The sequence below is a fragment of the Microcebus murinus genome, chromosome 4 (assembly GCF_040939455.1).
Source record: "Microcebus murinus isolate Inina chromosome 4, M.murinus_Inina_mat1.0, whole genome shotgun sequence".
Classification (NCBI taxonomy): domain Eukaryota; kingdom Metazoa; phylum Chordata; class Mammalia; order Primates; family Cheirogaleidae; genus Microcebus; species Microcebus murinus.
The window spans coordinates 83,315,539-83,334,541 of NC_134107.1; the positions used below are offsets into that span (position 1 = coordinate 83,315,539).

Below are 19,003 nucleotides of genomic sequence, written 5' to 3' on the forward strand. Positions count from 1 at the left end.
TATCATATTATGGAGTACAAGTATTGTTAGGGTTACAAATATTGCCCCTGCCCCCCTCCCCCTGATGTGTCCAATCCCCCACACACGTTATGAAAGCATATACCCCTTTCCTCCTCCCCCCTCCCGCCTGCCCACGACCTGATAAAAAGTTGTTGTTTTTTTTTTGACATTTTGGTCACATTGTATATCTTTGCCTCTCCCTAAGAAGGGTTAGAGTTATGCCCTTCCCCTCCAAAATGCTCGCCACATCCCTAAGATTGGGTCCCCCTCCCCTGAATCCCTGGTGAGCATTGCCACCATTTGAAAACCATAGTTTTAATCAGTCAGTACCAATTTGATGGAGAGTGGATGTAGAACCCATTTTCCGTGTCTTGTTGTCGCCTCACTTTGGATAACCGGCTTAAGCTTAATCCAGAATAGCATAAATGGTGCTAGCTCACAGTCATTTCTTAGGATTGAGTAATATTCCATTGTGAGCATATACCACATTTTAATTATCCACTCATGAATTGATGGGCACTTGGGTTGTTTCCATGTTTCCATGTCACTGTTTTTAATGGTTATGTTGTAGTCAGCTGTATGGATGTTTAACCATTTAATCAGTCCATAAATAAAGGACTGATTTGTTTAATATATATTTAGTTATTTCCAATAACTTAGAATTATAAACAATGTTGCAATGATTATATGTGGATATGCAACTTTGTGTATATATATGCAAATATACTCTTAGGCTAAATTCTTGGGAGTGGTATTGACTGGATGGAAAGGTGTGTGTGTTTTAATTGTTCATCAACTATATTGCAACAATTTACATCTGCACTAGCAGGACAGAAGACACCTCTTATCCTATATTCTCATCAACACTACATGTTATGACATTAAAAAAAAAACAACTTCGAGATCTAAGAGGTTAAAAGATAATCTCCATTTTTTTGTATTATTTCTTTAATTATAAGTAAGGTTGGGCATAGATCCGTATATAAGCTCTCCTTCCACTGGGCATGAAAACTGTTCCTATCATTTGACTGTTGTTTTTAATCGACTGGTTAGTCATTTTCTTGCTGATATTAAAAGAGCTTTTAACATTAAAGAAATAAACAATCCCTTTCCATAAGCAAATATTTCTCCCATTTTGGCCTTGTTTATAGTATTTTTGCCATGTAGAAATTTAAATTTTTATTTGGTCAAATTTTTTTCTGTGTGACTGCTGGGTTTATGACTTAGGTAGAAAGAAAAATGTTAAAAAAAATTCTCCCATGTTTTCTTTTGGCACTTTAACAGCTGTAAATCTAAAATACCAGTTCAGGTGGAATAGGTCCTTTCTACTTGAAGTGTTGTTTGGAGAACCTAAACATGGGCATCAGCTGGGAGCTTGCAGGCGTGCAGAATCTTGGGCCCCATCAAGGACGTCTTGAATCAGAATCCTCATTTTACCAAGATCCCCAAGTGATTCATATGCATATTAAAATTAGTGAAACACTGGAGTAGGTTGTGTACGTTTGTGTTTTCCCCTTTATTAAACAATGGCCAGGCTGAGTGTGGTGGCTCAAGCCTGTAGTTCCAGCTACTGGGGAGGCTGAGGCAGGAGGATCACTTGAGCCCAGGAGTTTGAGGCTTCAGTGGACTATGATCAGGCGACTACACTCTAGCCTGGGCGACAGAGTGAGACACTCTCTCAAAAACAAAAACAATAACAAAAAACCCCAAAGCAATGTACAGACCCTACAGGAGAGATAAAACAGCACCTTTTCAGCTCACTGAAGTTTTCACTAGGTGGCGCATGGAGAATTTTGCTTAAGATTCAATTAAGATTTTGCTTAAGCATTGCTTAAATGATGCTTAAGATTTGAAGTTTTTAGATTCAGAAAATTGTGAAAACCAGACTTGACCTTCTGGGTCCAGTCAGCTAAAGATCAATTTGACGAGAGGTTAGGAGGAAGCTAATTCAGGTCTGTGTTTAGGAGGAAGTGACCACAGAATGTCTAGCTCTGTAATTTTGTTATATTTCCTTCTGGTCATCGGGTTGAATGTTCTCTCACTGGCCAATCCTGATAGTTTCCTCTAATAACCCTGTGGAGATTTGTGGAACCTGACTAGTTGCTATCAAGCTCTAGGAATGTGAGTTGTGACCCTCCTTGATAGAATCACCTTCTCTGGTAACTGCCCACTCCAAGCTAAGCCCGGCCAGCACTGACAGTTGGCTAGTCACTCACTCTACTCTGGCCTTCCATATAAAGTGGAACTATATTTACTTTGCCCTCTCCTTCCTTCACTCAGAGCCCGAGGGTGAAAGCAAGGGAAGTAATTAATGGCAGCCCTCCTTGGGCAAGAAGAATAAATCATGAATTGTCTCACAAACAGGCACTTCCTATTCCCCTGGCCAGCTGGACAGTCACATCAGGCGTCCTGATAGAGAGAGGATGCTGTCTGTGTCCCCAGACCATTCGTGTGAGCAAATTATCTTTCCAAGTAGTTTGTCAAGTAGATTTCATGAGGATCTGTATCATTCAGACAGATTCCTGGACCCTCAGAGTTCAGGTGTTGGGCTTTTCTGGGAAAGCTATTTCACAACTGGCTGTAAGCGCTCACTCCAGTGTTCCAAGCCCCTAGCCCGGCCAAAGGAGGTGCCTATTTTCTTTAGGGACCGAGTGGCTGCTTATGAGGAGGCCTGAGTGAATGTGAGGCTCCTGTCTGATGAACATGTGGCACACAAATGGGGACTTTTGGACAGAGGAGGCTGCATGGGCTGTGGCTAGCTGCCTTAATCCAAATCTTGATGTCAAATTCATGGAATTAGACCCAAGAACACTGAAAGGATTAGGGGATCTCCACCTGTCTTCCTTAGTCTAGCTCCTTATGCTCCCAGAATCTTCACTCTTGTAGCCACAATGGAGTTAGAAGGACAAAAAAGGATGGGGAGTGGGGTGGGCCAGGGGCAGTGTGTACTACAGTGGTTTTTACAGTGTGGACTCCAGACCAGCAGCATCAATATAAGCTGGGAACTTGCTAGAAATGCAGATTCTCGGTCCCACCCAAGACCAACTGAATCAGAAAATCTATGTAATTTGGATGCACGCTAGCATTTGCCAGCCACCATTTTAGAAAGTTGGTGCTACTCAAAGAAAGTCCGTGGACAAACACTGCTTGGGAATTTGGTAGAAATGCAGAATCCAAGGCCCCACCCTCCTGAGATTCAGATTTAATTGGCCTAGCATGGAGGACCCCAATTATTGGTCACTTAAAAATCTTCCATCATGATTCTCATTGTGCACCCAGAATTGAGAATTACTGCTCTAGGAAGAGGTTGTTAAATGCACTTCTGTTTTCCAGGAGAAAAGATGGTTCCTTTTGCATAGATATTAAAAGGCATGAATGATTTTTCCTTGTGGATTCACTGGAGTTCAACTTGAATAACTCAGTTATGACCCTTTCCTCCCAAGAGGGGTAGGTTTCTGAGTTTCAGCAGTAGAAGGATGCAGGGAGGAATCAAGCCAGGAGTTATAAGTGGTACAATATCAGTCAATGATACTTTCAGGTTCCCTCGGGAGGAATGAGGCAAAGAGCTAAGCTCAAGTTACTAACTGTGTAAGGGCAAAGCCAAGAAAAACTGAAATGTGGAATAAGAAAAGGAAGGCCTGGAAGTCCAAAATTCAACTCCAACCCAGTCCAGGGTCCACAGCTTGTGACTCCAGGGCTCTGCTTGAGGGATGGGGACCAGGTTAGCCAGTAAGAGAAAGGCCCAGCTCGGGACAGGGGGAAGGCAGTCCTAGAGAGAGCTTCAGGACTGGCCCAGGCAGCTGGGTGGCATCAGCACTGGCCATCAGCCTGCTCAAGACACTGCAAAAAGGCACAGTGGCTCATGTCTGTGATCCTAGCACTCTGGGAAGTTGAGGCAGGCGGAACGCTCAAGGTCAGGAGTTCAAAACCAGCCTGAGCAGGAGCGAAACCCCCGTCTCTGCTAAAAAAATAGATTAATAGAAATTAATCGGCCAACTAAATATATAGAGAAAAAATTAGCTGGGCATGGTGGTGCATGAGAAACAGACTGTGCGTAGACATGATATCCTAAGGAAGCTGTAGCTCTGATTTTGTGAACACTGGCTCCCATTAAGGCCTGCTTCCGGTGTCTAATAATCCTTGGGGTGATTACATCTTTGGGTATTAGCTTTTAAATTTACTGAATGCTCCTCTTCTTTGGACTATGTAAGATAACGAAGTGGCTTGTAATATTCTCCAAGCCACCACTGGGACCTTAGGCTGTATCTTATGGCATAAATTCAGGGAACATGAAGGCCTGAACAAGATCATAAAAGTATGAGAGATTGTTTATTTCAATCCAACACATATTCCTTGAGGTCTCTTTGGTATCAGACACAAGACTGAATTTGCAGCAACTTGGATGAAACTGGAGACCATCATCCTAAGTGAAGTATCTTAGGAATGTTCGCACTTACAAGTGGGAGCTAAATGGGACATATATGGTCATAAAGAGGTGTAAAGGACATTGGAAACTAAGAATAGGGGAGAGTGGGAGGGAGGGTGAAGGACAAAAATCTACCTGTCGTGTACAATGCACACTATTTTGCAGACAGACACACTAAAAGCCCTGACTTCAGCATGATACAATTCATCCATGCAACAAAAAAACACTTGTATCCCCTAAATTCTTTAAATAAAAAAAAATGTACACACACACAAGAAAAAGTGGGAAAAAATGCCTAAGGCCTGATCCCCACATTTAAGAAGGGGATTATGAAGACTAAAACAGATAATCTTCAACAACAACAAAAATATAATTTGGAAAGGTGAAGACTGTTATATAGAAAAGAATTGTAGTAAAAAGAGCACAGGACTAGTGGCCAGGGTATCTAAATATGAATTCCATCTTTCTTACCACGTAATTGTGTATCTTCATTTTCTTCTCTGTAAATGGGTAAAATGGATCTATCACCTGCAGAATTTTCTTTTTTACCTTAAAGTGTTATCTTGAGAACCAAATAAGATCACAAATGTGAAAACAATTAGTGAAATACAAACTTTAAATTGTCACTATTGTCAGTTTTTGCTTAGGTAGTTCTATGCAAATAACTCGCAATATTTTTAGTGATTTTTATTATCGTGAAATGAGGAATCCCAGGTTGAAAGGATGGAGAGTTGAGGCACGGCTGGGTTCCCAGAGTGTCTCTGACAATTGCATTCTGCAGGGATAATTTCCTGGGCTGATGCAGGTGCCACGGGGGCTGGCATAATCTGGGTTATTTTTGGTGTCACTTGGTGTGTCGTAGGATTGCTTAATGGGGAATGTGCCGTGTTCTTTCTTTTTGCCCCTCCTTTATTGAGAAAATAAACCACAGCTGTCATGAAATCAGAACTTTGGTGAAATCTGTTGCAGAAGAACCGGGAAACACGTTGCAATGGAGCCTGCTGGCTACTGCTGCAAGTTTGGGGTGAACAGGAGCATCAGGTTTTTGTAGGTGAGCAGATAAATGTGTACAAGGGGTTTCTGCTTCTGTTTTGTTTCATTTTGAGTGGTGGTGATGGTGAGTGTGGGGCATGGTAGAATGTTAGAGCATTCATATTCCATGAGAAGATGGACAATGTAAATATCTAAGAACTAAATCCTAACATTTATCACGTGACGTTGTGCAAGAAAAATAATGTAAGGATCTTTCTTCATTTGTAAAATGGCAACAACAATACCCACCCATATAGGATTGTTATGGGGATAAATGACGTAACATACAGTCACTGTGATATGTTCTAAGTGTTCAGTAAATGGTTATTATTATCATGACGTTTTAGAACTAGCTTGGAGGTAAAGTGTCTTCAGCAGTAAAGATAAGGGCTTAAAAATATAGGAACTCTGTTTCCACGTGACCATCTGTCACAGAGGAGGCACTGCATTCTGACAACCTGATGTCCTTGCCACCAGGAGTCACGCATGCAAAGCAGGGTGTTTTCCTAATTTGAACTCAATGACTGAGGTGGAAAATGGTAGAGTTTTTATTTTATTTTATTTTTTAAGAAGTGTTTTCTCTAATGCAAAATTTTAAAATTGATTTGTTGTTTGTCAAAACAAGTTTCATTCTTGGTAGAAAAAGGAAAAAAATGTCCATCATGTTTATAAGGTCCATTAAAATAAAGTCTCAATAGCCCACAAAGCCAGAAACTCTGCTGGAAAAAATTCAGCAGGGGAAGAGGCAGAATTCTCCTACACTGTAGACAACGGGTCTCTTCTCAGATGGCAGGATCAAAGTTTTCTCATTTTGTAAAGTTTTCTACATTAATAAAAAATGTATGATCTTTTTATATGTTTACAAAATAAAAACATGGCCTACATTGTTGACATAGATGATTTCATGTGCTTTTGGATGGTCTATGTTGTTTAACTCTGGGAAGTTAGGGGCCAGTGCCCTCTCACCCCTCCCTCTCTCATCCTGCAAAACATGCCCATGCTCTGGTTTGAAGAATCCACTAGAAGGATTAAGAGTCCTGGCAAGTCATGCAGGGTGAAGTACTGAGTTCAGTGACCCAGTAGGGAAAATGAGCACCCAATGGGAAGAACATGCCTATATGTTAAATGGAATTGCTATGGGGGTCAAAAAATGTACAACAAAATTTACTTTTAATGTGTTAAGTCATCACTGGGGATCAGGTCTCAATTTCTTTTTGTCTCTATCTGGGTCACCACCTAGGTGACCTAATCCAATCCTATGTCTACATAATGACAACTCCCCCAAATTTATTTCTCTATATTCAGTCTCTTCTCCGAACTTCACACACCTACATATCGCGTGCTGCCTACTGGGTGTCTTGAATTCCTCCTCAAAGTTGTTCCTCTCACATACTTCACCACCTCATCGAACGGACACCCTGTCCTTCCACTTGTTCAGGAAAACAAAAGTTGGGTTATGCCTGACTCCTGTCTTCATATCACATCCCACATCCAATCCATTAGCAAATCTTGTCTCTGTCTTCAAAATAGAACTTCAGACGATTTCGCACTTGCTACCACCATCTCCTGTGCAGACTGTTGCAGTGGCCTCTTAACAGACCTCCTGTTTCTGCTCTTTTGCTCCTATGGTTTATTGTCATCAGAGCAGCAGAACGATTCTTCTAAAATATAAGTCAAATAATGTTGTTTCTGCTCACAGCTCTCTCAAATCCAAAGTCTGCATGATGGGATGGCCAATAAGGCCTTACAGGACCTGTCTCCTTGGCACTTTTCCAGCCTGACCTCTGTCCCTCTCGCTCCACCCTTGCCTGAATTTCTCCCCAGCCACCAAGCCCAGCACATTCGCACCTCAGGGCCTTGGCACTCACTGTCATCTCCCTGGAGCTCTCTTTTCCCCAGATAAGCTTTGCTTGCTCAGCTCCTTCAGATATAGATCTCAAGTCTTCACCAGGAGCTCTAGGCAAAGAACACCCCACAGTTCTCTCTTTCCTTCTTTTCTCTCTCTCTCTTTCCTAACCCAAAATATCAGTCAAGTGTTAACTAGGAAAATAGAAATCATTCTTAGTATCTGAAATAAAGGGGTGATTTAATGAAAACGGGTTACATGTGTGATGGCAGAGGCTGCAAAGCCAAACAGGGGACAGACACCGAGGGGACTCAGAAGTTGGGATCAGTAGGAAACCACTAGCCCCGTCCCCGCAGGCAGGAGGGACAAAGGCACCCATATCACCTGGCCAAAGCAGCAATCGCAGTGACTGTGGCAGAAGAGACCCAGCCCCACTACAGACGCTGCCAAGGGAGGTGGAGGGAGTGACACCTGGCTTCTCCCTCCCTCCTGCCCTCCAGCCTCCTGCAGTGCCGCTTTTTGGGTGAACTCACCCAGAGGCTCTGACAGGAAGGACACGCTCCCCCTACAGGGGGCAGCACCCACCACCCATTCCCAGCTCTGGCAGGGCGGGGGCTGAGTCTTAGGACAAACAGGCACAACCTGCTCTGTTTTTCCTCAGAGTATTTTTGTCATCCTTGACACATTTAGAATTTTTTTGTTTATTTGTCATTTCTCTTACATTGACTGGAATGTATGATCTACGAAGCAGGGGCTTTGCTGTCTGTTCACTGCTGTATGTGTGACTCCTAGAACACTGCTTGGCACATAGTGGGCACTCGACAGATATTCTTCAGATGAATAAATATGCAGCCTCAGCCTCCCAAGTAGCTGGGACTACACGCATGCGCCACCATGCCCGGCTAATTTTTTCTATATATATTAGTTGGCCAATTAATTTCTTTCTATTTATAGTAGAGACAGGATCTCACTCTTGCTCAAGCTGGTTTCGAACTCCTGACCTTGAGCAATCTGCCCTCCTCGGCCTCCCAGAGTGCTAGGATTACAGGTGTGAGCCACCGCGTCCAGCCTGTATGTACATTTTAGACATGGAGGTCTCACTATGTTACTCAGGCTAGTCTCAAACTCCTGAGTTGAATTTATTCTCCTGCCTCAGCCTCCTGAATTGCTGGGATTACTTTCCAAGCATAGGCTCAGGTGATGCTCGTATATCTCAAACACAGAGAACAAATCCCTACATTTCTTGTATGTGAGGTCAGTGTGCACAAAACTTGCTTTTATACTCTAAGGAATGGTTAAATGCATTGGTCAATGTTTGAGAGGCTAGGGGGAACACTTCTCTCCTACTTCTGCTAGTTCCTTACTCGTAAGGGGATCACTTCTAATGTAACACACCCTGCATCTATCTGGGCTCTCAGCCTTCTCTTTGGGAAGTAGGTTCAGAACATGCACAGGGAAGAGGAATGTAGTCTATTGGGTCTCTTAAAGTCCAAAGGTTCAGACAAAATAAAATGCTGAGGATTGATTTAATAAATGCTTTTTAGTATTTAGTTATAAAACATGTCTAGTTTCTCCAAGTTCACAAAGCATATAACAGGCTTAAAGTACAGTCAGAGATTTTGTTAATACATACTAACTTTCTGTTAAAAGAATTAGGCAGCTGAATGATTGTTGAATCTTTATCCCATAGATATTTAGACATAGGACTGGCAATTTGATGTTTACGAATGTTTCTATTCTACTTTGAGGCAGAGTTTAGATTAAAAGACCTCTTGAGGTTTATTTCAGGTCTATGAATTTATTGATAACTATAAATATTTTTTAGCAGAGGAATAATAATGAAAATAAACAAGCTTAAACTCTTATGGTACAATATCTCCACTCCTCCTGAATGTACTTTTTCCTTGTTGACACCAAAATCAAATGATGAGTTTAGTGGTTCTTTACACTGAAACCAAGTATTGGTTCTCATGATTCGGGTAATGTTCTTTGCCTTAACATCGTATTCAAATTGCTTTGATCCACGGGAGAAATAGAAGAATCCTAGAGACAGAGAATCATGATTAGTTATCTGGCATAATGATATAATCATTATGGTTTAATACTTTTTAAATTTTATGAATATAGAATAAAAGGACATTATGGAAAACAGAGAAACTTGTGGAATTATATAGACACATTTTTAGTTTTCTACTGTCATATGGGAAATATTACTTTTATTTCCATGAGGAGGAAGCCAATGGTATAAAGTATGAGTTTCAAGGCACTTACTACCTTTATAGCCAGACTGTGGTCTACGCCAGAGGATCCCAAACTAGGTTTCAACAAAGTGTGCCAGTGACAGGGAAGAGAAGGTCCCCATGGCTATGGCCTTGGACCCTACGTCCTCATTGTTTTAGTGCTGTTCTAATTTTATGTGTTTTGGGTTTTGAGGTTCTGTATTAGATTTCATTGTAAAAATGGATCGTGTCACCCAAAAACATTTTTAGGCTTCTGATTACTCCATAGTCTAGGAGGTCATTGTCTTTGCAGATACAGTACATCAGATTCCCTGAGGTTCTTTTACAACTACAGATTCCTGGGTCTCACCCACAACCCTACTGCCTCAGATACTTTGAAATTTGTTTCTCGCACACAAACCCCAAGCTATACACATTAAACTACTTACACTAAAGTTTGAGAATCATTGTTCAGTTCATGTGCTTAGTCGTTTTTCATACTTTTGGGGTGTTTTTTAGGTTTTTTTTTTTTTGCATCCATGATGAGCAAAACTAATTTTGGTACTTTTGATAGATTTGGAATAGTATAACAGAGAATATAATTCAGGAGTTTTTGGATTCAGTTTATGATAATGCCTGCGGGGGTCAATGTTTATTATTTCATATACTTACGAGCAGTACAATTACATTAAGATCAAAACATTTAAGTCTTCTTTCATAGTCAATACAATCTCCCAAGTGTCCTAATAGTTTAGGCATCAGTGCTCACCTTTATACTGGAAAGCAGCGTCAACACGGAGACCGATTCCTGGGAAGTGTTTTATCACCCTCTGTGGGAACCCTTTCTCCATGGTTTGGGTCATCTCGTCATACCTGCATACAAGGATTTGAGAAGTTTCTAGTGGATCACTGGTTTGGGGAGCTTAATAAGTATACTGCCCAACTTAGAGTCAAGCAGGATGTGGGGGACAAATAGGCTTAGCAGACGAAAACTAATTGAATCAATATTAAAAATATGGTGAAGATTATGTTTGGTTGAATCATTTATGGTATCTTGCAAACAAGCAACGATCCGGGACAAAGGCCACATCATTTGTTAGACTGATGCTATTCTGAGGAATTGTTAAGTCACACTTAACAGGGCTCAACTTGGAGCTTTCATAAATTTTGATTGGATGTGTTTATGTAATTGGCAATTTGGTTGGCATTAGCAACTGTATTATTTTATCTTATCCGTATTTTTTTTTAAGTCAGAGAAAAATCACTGGGCTCATTGAAACATCTTTTGGTTTTGTAAATGTCATCTATCGGAGATCGCCTTTAACATAATTCACCTTAAGAAGAATAACAGATTCATTTTATTTTTTTCGGTGTCAAAGTGATGTTATTGTGAATATTTTCCCCATAATGAAACAAAGGGAACTTACCTCCAGCACCAAATTCCCACAAAGAAGTAAGTTTTTCTTGTGTTTTGGTCACAGACAGCTGCATCTATTTTCTTCACACTGCTTGGAAAGCCAAGCGTGTGAATGGATTTGGGATAATCTGGCAAGACAGCATACCCTCTGATCATCCAGAAGTTTTCTCCTAGAAAGAGAGAAAGTGATTGTCTGCTGCTCTATTTTCTAGAGGGAGAAATAGATGTCTTAAGAAGTTTGAAAGTAATTAGATGCCTAGTTCCTCTTAACTTCATTGCTTAGAGACTTGGTAATTTTATGTCTTCATTTATTCTTACCAAGTTCTTTAGTGGCTAATATCACTAATATCATACGAATAATATAGCCTGTGGTCAATAGTGTGCATACCCTTGCCACCTGGTCCCACTGTATTGATTGCTTTTAATTCTGTCAGCCAAAGCAATCAAGTATGCAATGTACATATGTATCAAAACATCACTTGGTACCCAATAAATATGTACCATTATTATGTGCCAATTAAAATTTCTAAAAATTATGTATGTTTGGGCATGTTCTCTTAAATTTCAGCCCTTAAAGGGCTCTTAAAGGCTAGTAATCTGATGAAATCTGTATAAAAAGTAGGGTTGCTAGATTAAATATAAGATTCTAGTTAAATTTGAATTTCAAATAAACAATGACAAATTTTTGGTATAAATATGAAATATTGCAAGGGTCATAGGTATAACATAAGGTTATTTGTTGTTTATCTGCAATTCATAGCATCCTGTGTTTTTATTTGCCAAATCTGGCAACCCTAGTAAAAAGGGAACATAAAAGAGAAAGTGATTGCTTTTATTTGGCAGAAAAGCAGAGTTTTTTTTAGCTTTTATCATATAGGTGTCTTTTAGTCTCTATGCAATTGGAATTCTGTTTATCTTCACGGCCACAGAGAATCCCTACATAGTTATTCTTTATGAGAGGAACCTAAAATGAGGTCAAAAGCCCTGTGCATTTGGCTCACGTGAATATTATCATATTCCTTATGCCAAAATACCCACTGGCCAGTCCAGGCATCCAGAGGGAGAAGAGGAATCACAATGGGCAAGGTTACCTTTAAAAACCAGAATCTTATCTTTGGGGTTCTCATATGCAGCTTGAAGATCGGCTGGCAGAGATGGCCAGAAGGAAGCTATTAATTCAAATTCGACATCAGTGATATCATAATAGATCCTCCAGAGGTGCCTGTGTTAAACAAAAACCACTTTACACATGCAGCCTTTCTATTCATGTCAGTAAAAACACTGCAATCTTAGGCTTGACTTCTATCTAATTGATTGGTATCTCCCTCAAATAATTTAGAGAGCTAGCACAATTTTCCCCAGCAAATTTAGGTGGGAGTTCAGTTCTGCCCTTTGAACTACCAAGATCAAGACATGCCTTTGTGCCCACCCTCCTGGGTGCCCAGAGTGGCAAACTCTGCATGGAAATATTACAGATAATTCTGAGTGCTCAATGGTCTCATTTTCTTTTTATTTATTTTTTTGCCAAAGTAGCAACACCCACTTTTCTAAGCCAACAACAAGCATTACTAAGAGGAATTGATGCTTGCTGGCATGAAGAAATGTTATCATTGACATGCCAAAATATTTCATCAGAATTTCCTTTCTGGCTGTAAAATTTTGAGTTTATGAGTGAGAATCAAAAATTCTTTAGATTCCATGTTGTTCCCCATATAGGCACTGCGTCTCTGATATCCATAACAAGAAGTTTCTCAGCTTCTGCTGGTCAGAGCATTGTAGTGATAGCAGGTAATTATAGTGCTATGTAGTTTCGGGTAAGAAGAACATGGTTTCAAGTGTTGTTTCCTTTGGCCCCTATATCCTTATCAGATGGTGTCTGTCCTCATACTCTGCTATAAAAATATGGTCATGGTATACATAACTGACACACCATGCTGCAGCTGAAGTCCAATAAGTTTTACATAGTGAGAGAAGGGACTTCCCATGACAGCAAGCACTTTATTGATGCAACATTAAAAAATCATCAGTGGTTGTGTTGATACATGTTTAATAACTGGCTCTCCAGGTGGGAAAAAGACATGACTTTAATCATTTGCTGATTTCCAGGGTGTAAATACTTTAACCATGGCCAGTTTCAAGCTGCCAGTGTGATGTGAACTGGTCTGCAAATTTCCTGAAAATTTGACAATGGGCTCCTGAAATCAGGCATAAGTTGGTCCCAGCACAACACTGGGATTGGTGTATTATTTGGGGCAAGAAGTCACAGAAAGTAGACCCCACTTCACCTTCTTATAGGGCAAATTTAAAAATTTCTTAAAGATATTTAAAAATTAATTCATCAAAAGAGATACATGCACATGGTAAAGCATTCCAACAGTATGAGCAGTTATAAAATGAAAAGTAAAAGTCACCCATTTTTACTGTCCCCCATCATTCCTTCTTTATCCTCAAATCCCTTGAAAAGAAAAATCCTCATAGGAGGTTGAGGTGTTTAGGGGAATGGGTTTACCTGCCTTTAAAGAACATTACTTCTCTGCGGTAAGTGGTGACAGCATCAAAAGTCAAGTCAGGGTCACAGGCATGGGGTACAGTGGGTTTCTTTGGTTTAGCAGGTACCTTAGGCCGACCTTTGATAAGAAAAAAAAATCCCACAGTGAATTAAAGAAGGCATGAGGAAATACACCCACACAAGGATCTTACCTAAGCGCATATTTGCTTCACGATATTATTTCAAGAAGTGATTTTCTCAACTTCCCTTCTGAAAAGCTTCCTATTTAGTTCACATATATTCAGATTTATAATTTAGCTCACCATAGATGGATTGGATTCCACTGATATCATCCTGAGAAAGTGGGTATTTGCTAGGATCCAGTGAGATATAATTTGGAAACATCAAGGCTGTTTGATCGTTGGAGTGAGAGAGCCCCAGTGAATGACCAAATTCATGAGCAGCCACAAGAAACAAGTTGAATCCTTAATAAAAAACAGGGAAAATATGAGTATATGAGTTGATCAAAAAGAGAACGGCTGCCTCTGAGATTAGAAAGTAACTAAGGGGAATGAAGAAAAGGCTTGCTGTATATACAGCAGATAATTCTTATAATATATGTACCACCATTTATATGGGACATAATCAATGCTAATACAGTCACGCATGGCTGAATGATGGGGATATGTTCTGATAAATTCATCAAGAGTGTGAACATCCTAGAATGTACTTGCACGAACAAAAGGGGCACAGTCTACTATGCACCTAAGCTATATGGTGGAGCCTAATACTCCCAGGCTGCAAATCTGAACAGCATGTTACTGTGCTGAATTACTGTAGGCAATTGTAGCACAGTGGTAAGTATTTGCATATCTAAATATAGAAAAAATACAGTAAAAATAAGGTATAAAAGGTAAAAAACGGTACACCTGCACAGGGCACTTAGTATAAATGGAGCTCGCCTGACCAGAAGTTGCTCTGGGTGAGTCAGTGAGTGAGTGGTAAGTGAAGGTGAGGGACTCTAGGACATTACTGTACACTACTGCAGACTTTATAAATACTGTACACTTAGGCTACACTAAACTTATAAACATTTTTTTCTTCAATATTAAATTAACCTTCATAAAGTTTTTTACTTTATAAACTTTTTAAATAATTTTAACTTTTGACTCTTTTGTAATAACACTTAGTTTAAAAAGCAAATGCATTGAACTGCCGTCCAAAACATTTTTCTTTATATCCTTATTCTATAAACCTTTTACTATTTTAAGAATTTTTAATTTTTTTTTTTTTACTTTTTAAACTTGAAAAAAAAATAAGACACACAAATTAGCCTAGGCCTACACAGGGTCAGGATCATCACTATCACTGTTTTGCACCTCTGCATCACGTCCCACTGGAAAGTCTTAAGGGACAAAAACACACATGGAACTTTGATCTATGATAACAACGCCTTCTTCTGGAATACCTCCTGAAGGACCTGCCTGAGGCTGTTTTATAGTTACCTTTTTTATTTTTTTTTAATAAGTAGAAAGAGTACGGTCTAAAATAAGGATAAAAAGAATAGTATAGTAAATACATGAACCAGTAGCATACTCATTTATTATCAAGTATTATTACTGTATGTAATTGTGTGTGCTGTGCTTTTATATGACAGGCAGTGCAGCAGGTTCGTTTATACCAGCATCACCTCGGACACGTGCAAAATGCATCGTGCCATGACATCACTAGCTCCATCATAGTCTTAGGGACACTGTTATACACACAGTCTGTTGTTGCCTGAAACATTGTTCTACAGAGTGTGATTGCAACTGGTATTAGTCACATCATGGAGAAACATAACTCAGAGTAAGCGAATGGCTTGAAATCAGTGTCTCAGAAATGGATATTAAAAAAATTAGAAGCCACCAATTTGAAGCCACCAATAGTTGTCACCCAAGAAGACAGATGTCAGTGATAGAAAAAAGAATGGGGAGGACCTGAGAATCCGCTGAGCCTGCTGCTTTGCTTGATGCACACACTATTACTGTAGTTAAGTTTTGTGGGTTTTTTGTTGGAAAAGTATTAAAACACTTGTAATGCCAGGCCGGCCCATTAAGAGAAATAAAATCAACTTACTTGGTTTGAAGGAATAAGTCAAATGTAAGGATTAGGTTCTAATTCCTTCATAGATAGGCAAGAGTTAAGTGATGAAGTTCATGCTTTTAAATAAACCCATTTATGGGCCATGAATCCACACATTATCCTTTAATTGCTAACTAAATTACCACTTCCCTGGAGTCTTCTTTCAATCCTCAAATAACAGATGATTGCTACCACTGGTAGGACACAGAACACATTCTGGCTTACGTAGCAGGTGTGTTGGCTAAGCCTTATGTATCAATCACACAGGATCTGAAGGGCCGAAACTTTTCTCGTCCAACTTTGGGGTCCATACAACACCTTGAATAGTTCCAGGCACATGGTGGGTCCTCGGGCATTGAGGACATATGAAAGAATGTATGAATAAGTGCAGAATGCTCTGATCATAAAAGGACTGCCAACTTTATGAGGGTGTTGTGTCTGATATTGAACACTTCCATCAATGTCATCGTGGAACCATGGAAAATTGTGGGGAAATTGGGAAGTTTAGAGTTAAAAAGCTATTTTTTTCAGGGATGCTTTATAACAAAAAAATTTTATTCATAAAGAAAATTAGACTCACCTTCTGCACCCTTGGTCCAGTTTTCATCCTCGTCGAAGTGAGTGTCACCACCCAGACCCAGACCAGGAGGAAAGGCATGGCCGAGGACTCCCAAGGGACCATCAAAATAACGAGGACACCGACCATGGACTGACATGGAATTCATGGGAGGAAAAAGAATGAGCTTCCTCAAATTGTCTGCGACTAAAAATAGCCACACTTTTCTCTCTATTGAAAACCTTACCTCGAGTCCTAAAGGCAATCATGATGTCTGCAATCCCCTTGGAAATCTTGGTGAATGTTAGTGGAGTAACCTTGCTCCACACTTGTAAAGCATCTTGGATAGCCTCATCCACATCAGCTCGTGCCATATCCGGAGTGTAGTTCATCAATCTTAAAAATTAATAAAAATATGTCAATTGCTGGTTATACGTGTGTGCATGTACACACATACCACACAAGTCATTTCTAGCTTATCCATCATGTGCTGCAGGAACTTCTGGTATGGCTCCATCGTCTTACATTTGCATAGCATTTCATTTAAATGAAGTACTTTTACATATGCTATATGATTCAATTTTTTCGTCTTCCCTATGAATCAGGGAGTAGTATACCACTTTAACAAAGGAGGCTCAAAGAAGTTAAATGAATTCCAGGAGATCACACCCTATGTGGGACAGCATTCATCTTATGTATGTATTTGCTTATATATGAATGTATTGCAAATATATCAAAAAAAGAATTGAGATTTATTTCCTTGAATGGCTTGTGGAAATCAGTCCTGCTCATGTGTCATATATGAAGAGTCTTACTCAAGAGCCACAAAGAGTTACTTGGGAAAAGATTTTTCTCATGTGTATATTCCCTAACTTGCTAAACTCATTTTTATCTCAAGTCCTAAGACTCAACATGATGGAGGAGGAACTATCACAAAGGCTCTAGAGTTGTGGTCAACGTCATTGGCTCTATCTCAGATCAAGGACGGGCTTCATCCTCTTCCTACCAATGAGTTAGTCTCCTTCTCCTTGACATGTCTGAAGGAAACTCCATATGAGAGTTGGCAGCTCACACATCTCTAACATGAACTGGTCATGCTCCAGGGTCTCCCCTGTTTTCTCATGAGCACAGTGTGCCACTGAGCATCTGTGGTCAGATGACAGTTTTTTGTCATGAGCTTATATGAAGGTGGCAGAGACCAGAGATCAGAACATGTCTGCTATAGTCAGTCTCCTGGTAAGAGCTGTGTAACCCTAGCTATGTTAAATAATCTTTTGTTTCAGTTTCTCTATGTTTAAGGTGGCTGTAACAGTAGTGCCTACAGCACAGGTTTGTTGGGAAGATGGAATAAATGAAATCTATGAAGTACCATGCACATAGGAAGTGCTCAGTAAAATAAACAATTATTTTCATTGTTCCTTGAAGATTATATTCATGTTCCCTTGGATTGGGTGCAAATAAGTTGACAGAAGCATTACCTGTATGTGAGGTTGTGTTTTCTCCACCCAGGAAGAGTGTAGCCATACTGACCCACGTCAGGCACGCCACACCTGGGTGTCTTCATGATCTCGAGAGTGTTTGAGTCCAGTTTTCCAGTCACTTTCAATCCAAAAAATGCTTGCATTTCTTGAAGTTTGCCATCAATGAGACTCCTGTTCTTGCTTTGAACAAGATGACTCCCTTCTATTTCAAGAGAGTAGAACTGGTTGAGATATGCCTGACCAAAAAGACAAAAAAAGGCACCGACTACAGGAGAGCAAATCTCCATCTCAGGATAAAACAAAATTGCCTGAAATCCTTTTGGCAGTAGAGAGGAAAAAAAAAAAAAAAGAAAATAATTAATGAGGGAAAGCAAGGCGGGAGGGAAGAAACAAGAAAGGAAGGACACAACGAGGAAAGAAACGAGTCAGTCTCCCTACTGCTTTCAATTTCCCAGAACTGGTTGATTTATGAGTGACCAGAATTAGCCAAACCATACAATCCATAAAACTCCAAACCTCCACAGAAGAAAATAAATCTTCTTCTACCTGTTAAAGGATGACATGTTTCATATATTTTTGCTGTTACTTTCATTTTGGTGTTTCCTTGAAACAAATTCTAGAAGAGACAGGTAATTATCCATTTTGCAAATTTGTTTGATTTAACCAAATTAACTGGACTAATTTTTTAGAGGGACTCTCCAAAGCAATGTATGTTTCACACAGATAGGGATTAGGGGCTCCAATTTGTAGACAAGGTCCTCCTGGCTGTCTTGAAATGCTTTTATAGAGATCTCCATGCCTCTCAGGGATGTCCCTCTCTCTTTTCACTAAATATCCCTTCACTCGTGACCACTGCTCAAAGTTGTAGCAGATCCTGTCTTTTTCCCCACCCTGCCCCAGCCCTCTGCCCCTCACACAGTTTCTGGATGTTCTTAGAGCTGGACAAATGGAAAGCAACTTCTTCTCACAAGAAAGTTCAGGACCCTTTTCAGAAACTTGCTGTCTTTTTAAGTCCTGAGAGAATAAATAAAATAAACTTCCAATTGATAGTCATTAAAAACATGTATTGAGATAGTACCTGAGCCAGTTGCATGTCTTCTTCATTTTCCATCAGTCGATCTACAGGAAATGCAGAAGAAAATGTTATAAAAAACAAAAATAAAAGTAGAAGGCTCTTCATTCCTCTCTCTTTCCAGTTGAAGCCCAGTTCTATTTGCAAAGAATTTAGAAAATAATAGTGAGACGTGGCATGAATGGTCTTGTCTCGTCATGTAATTAATAACAGAGAAGGACACTTGCCATGATGTGTGTCATCATTTGCTCTTTTTTTTTTCTTACACTGACCTGATTTTGCCATCATGGTCTGCAATTGTTTAGTAAACACAGTTATCACTTGTTATTGAATTGAATACAC

The 19,003-nt window shown here is 39.8% G+C and overlaps 1 protein-coding gene across 1 annotated transcript; it reads right to left on the reverse strand.

Annotated features, from left to right (window-relative positions):
- Nucleotides 1-9,102: 9,102 nt before the first annotated feature.
- Nucleotides 9,103-18,769, reverse strand: MMP27 (matrix metallopeptidase 27). Its single transcript, XM_012770565.2, has 10 exons — nt 18,668-18,769; nt 17,587-17,825; nt 16,356-16,504; nt 16,133-16,261; nt 13,752-13,913; nt 13,450-13,567; nt 12,032-12,162; nt 10,951-11,110; nt 10,293-10,396; nt 9,103-9,347 (listed from the first exon to the last, which is right to left on the reverse strand). Exons 1-10 carry the CDS (start codon nt 18,767-18,769, stop codon nt 9,103-9,105), a joined length of 1,539 nt encoding a protein of 512 aa, XP_012626019.2.
- Between the last annotated feature and the right edge of the window lie 234 nt (nt 18,770-19,003).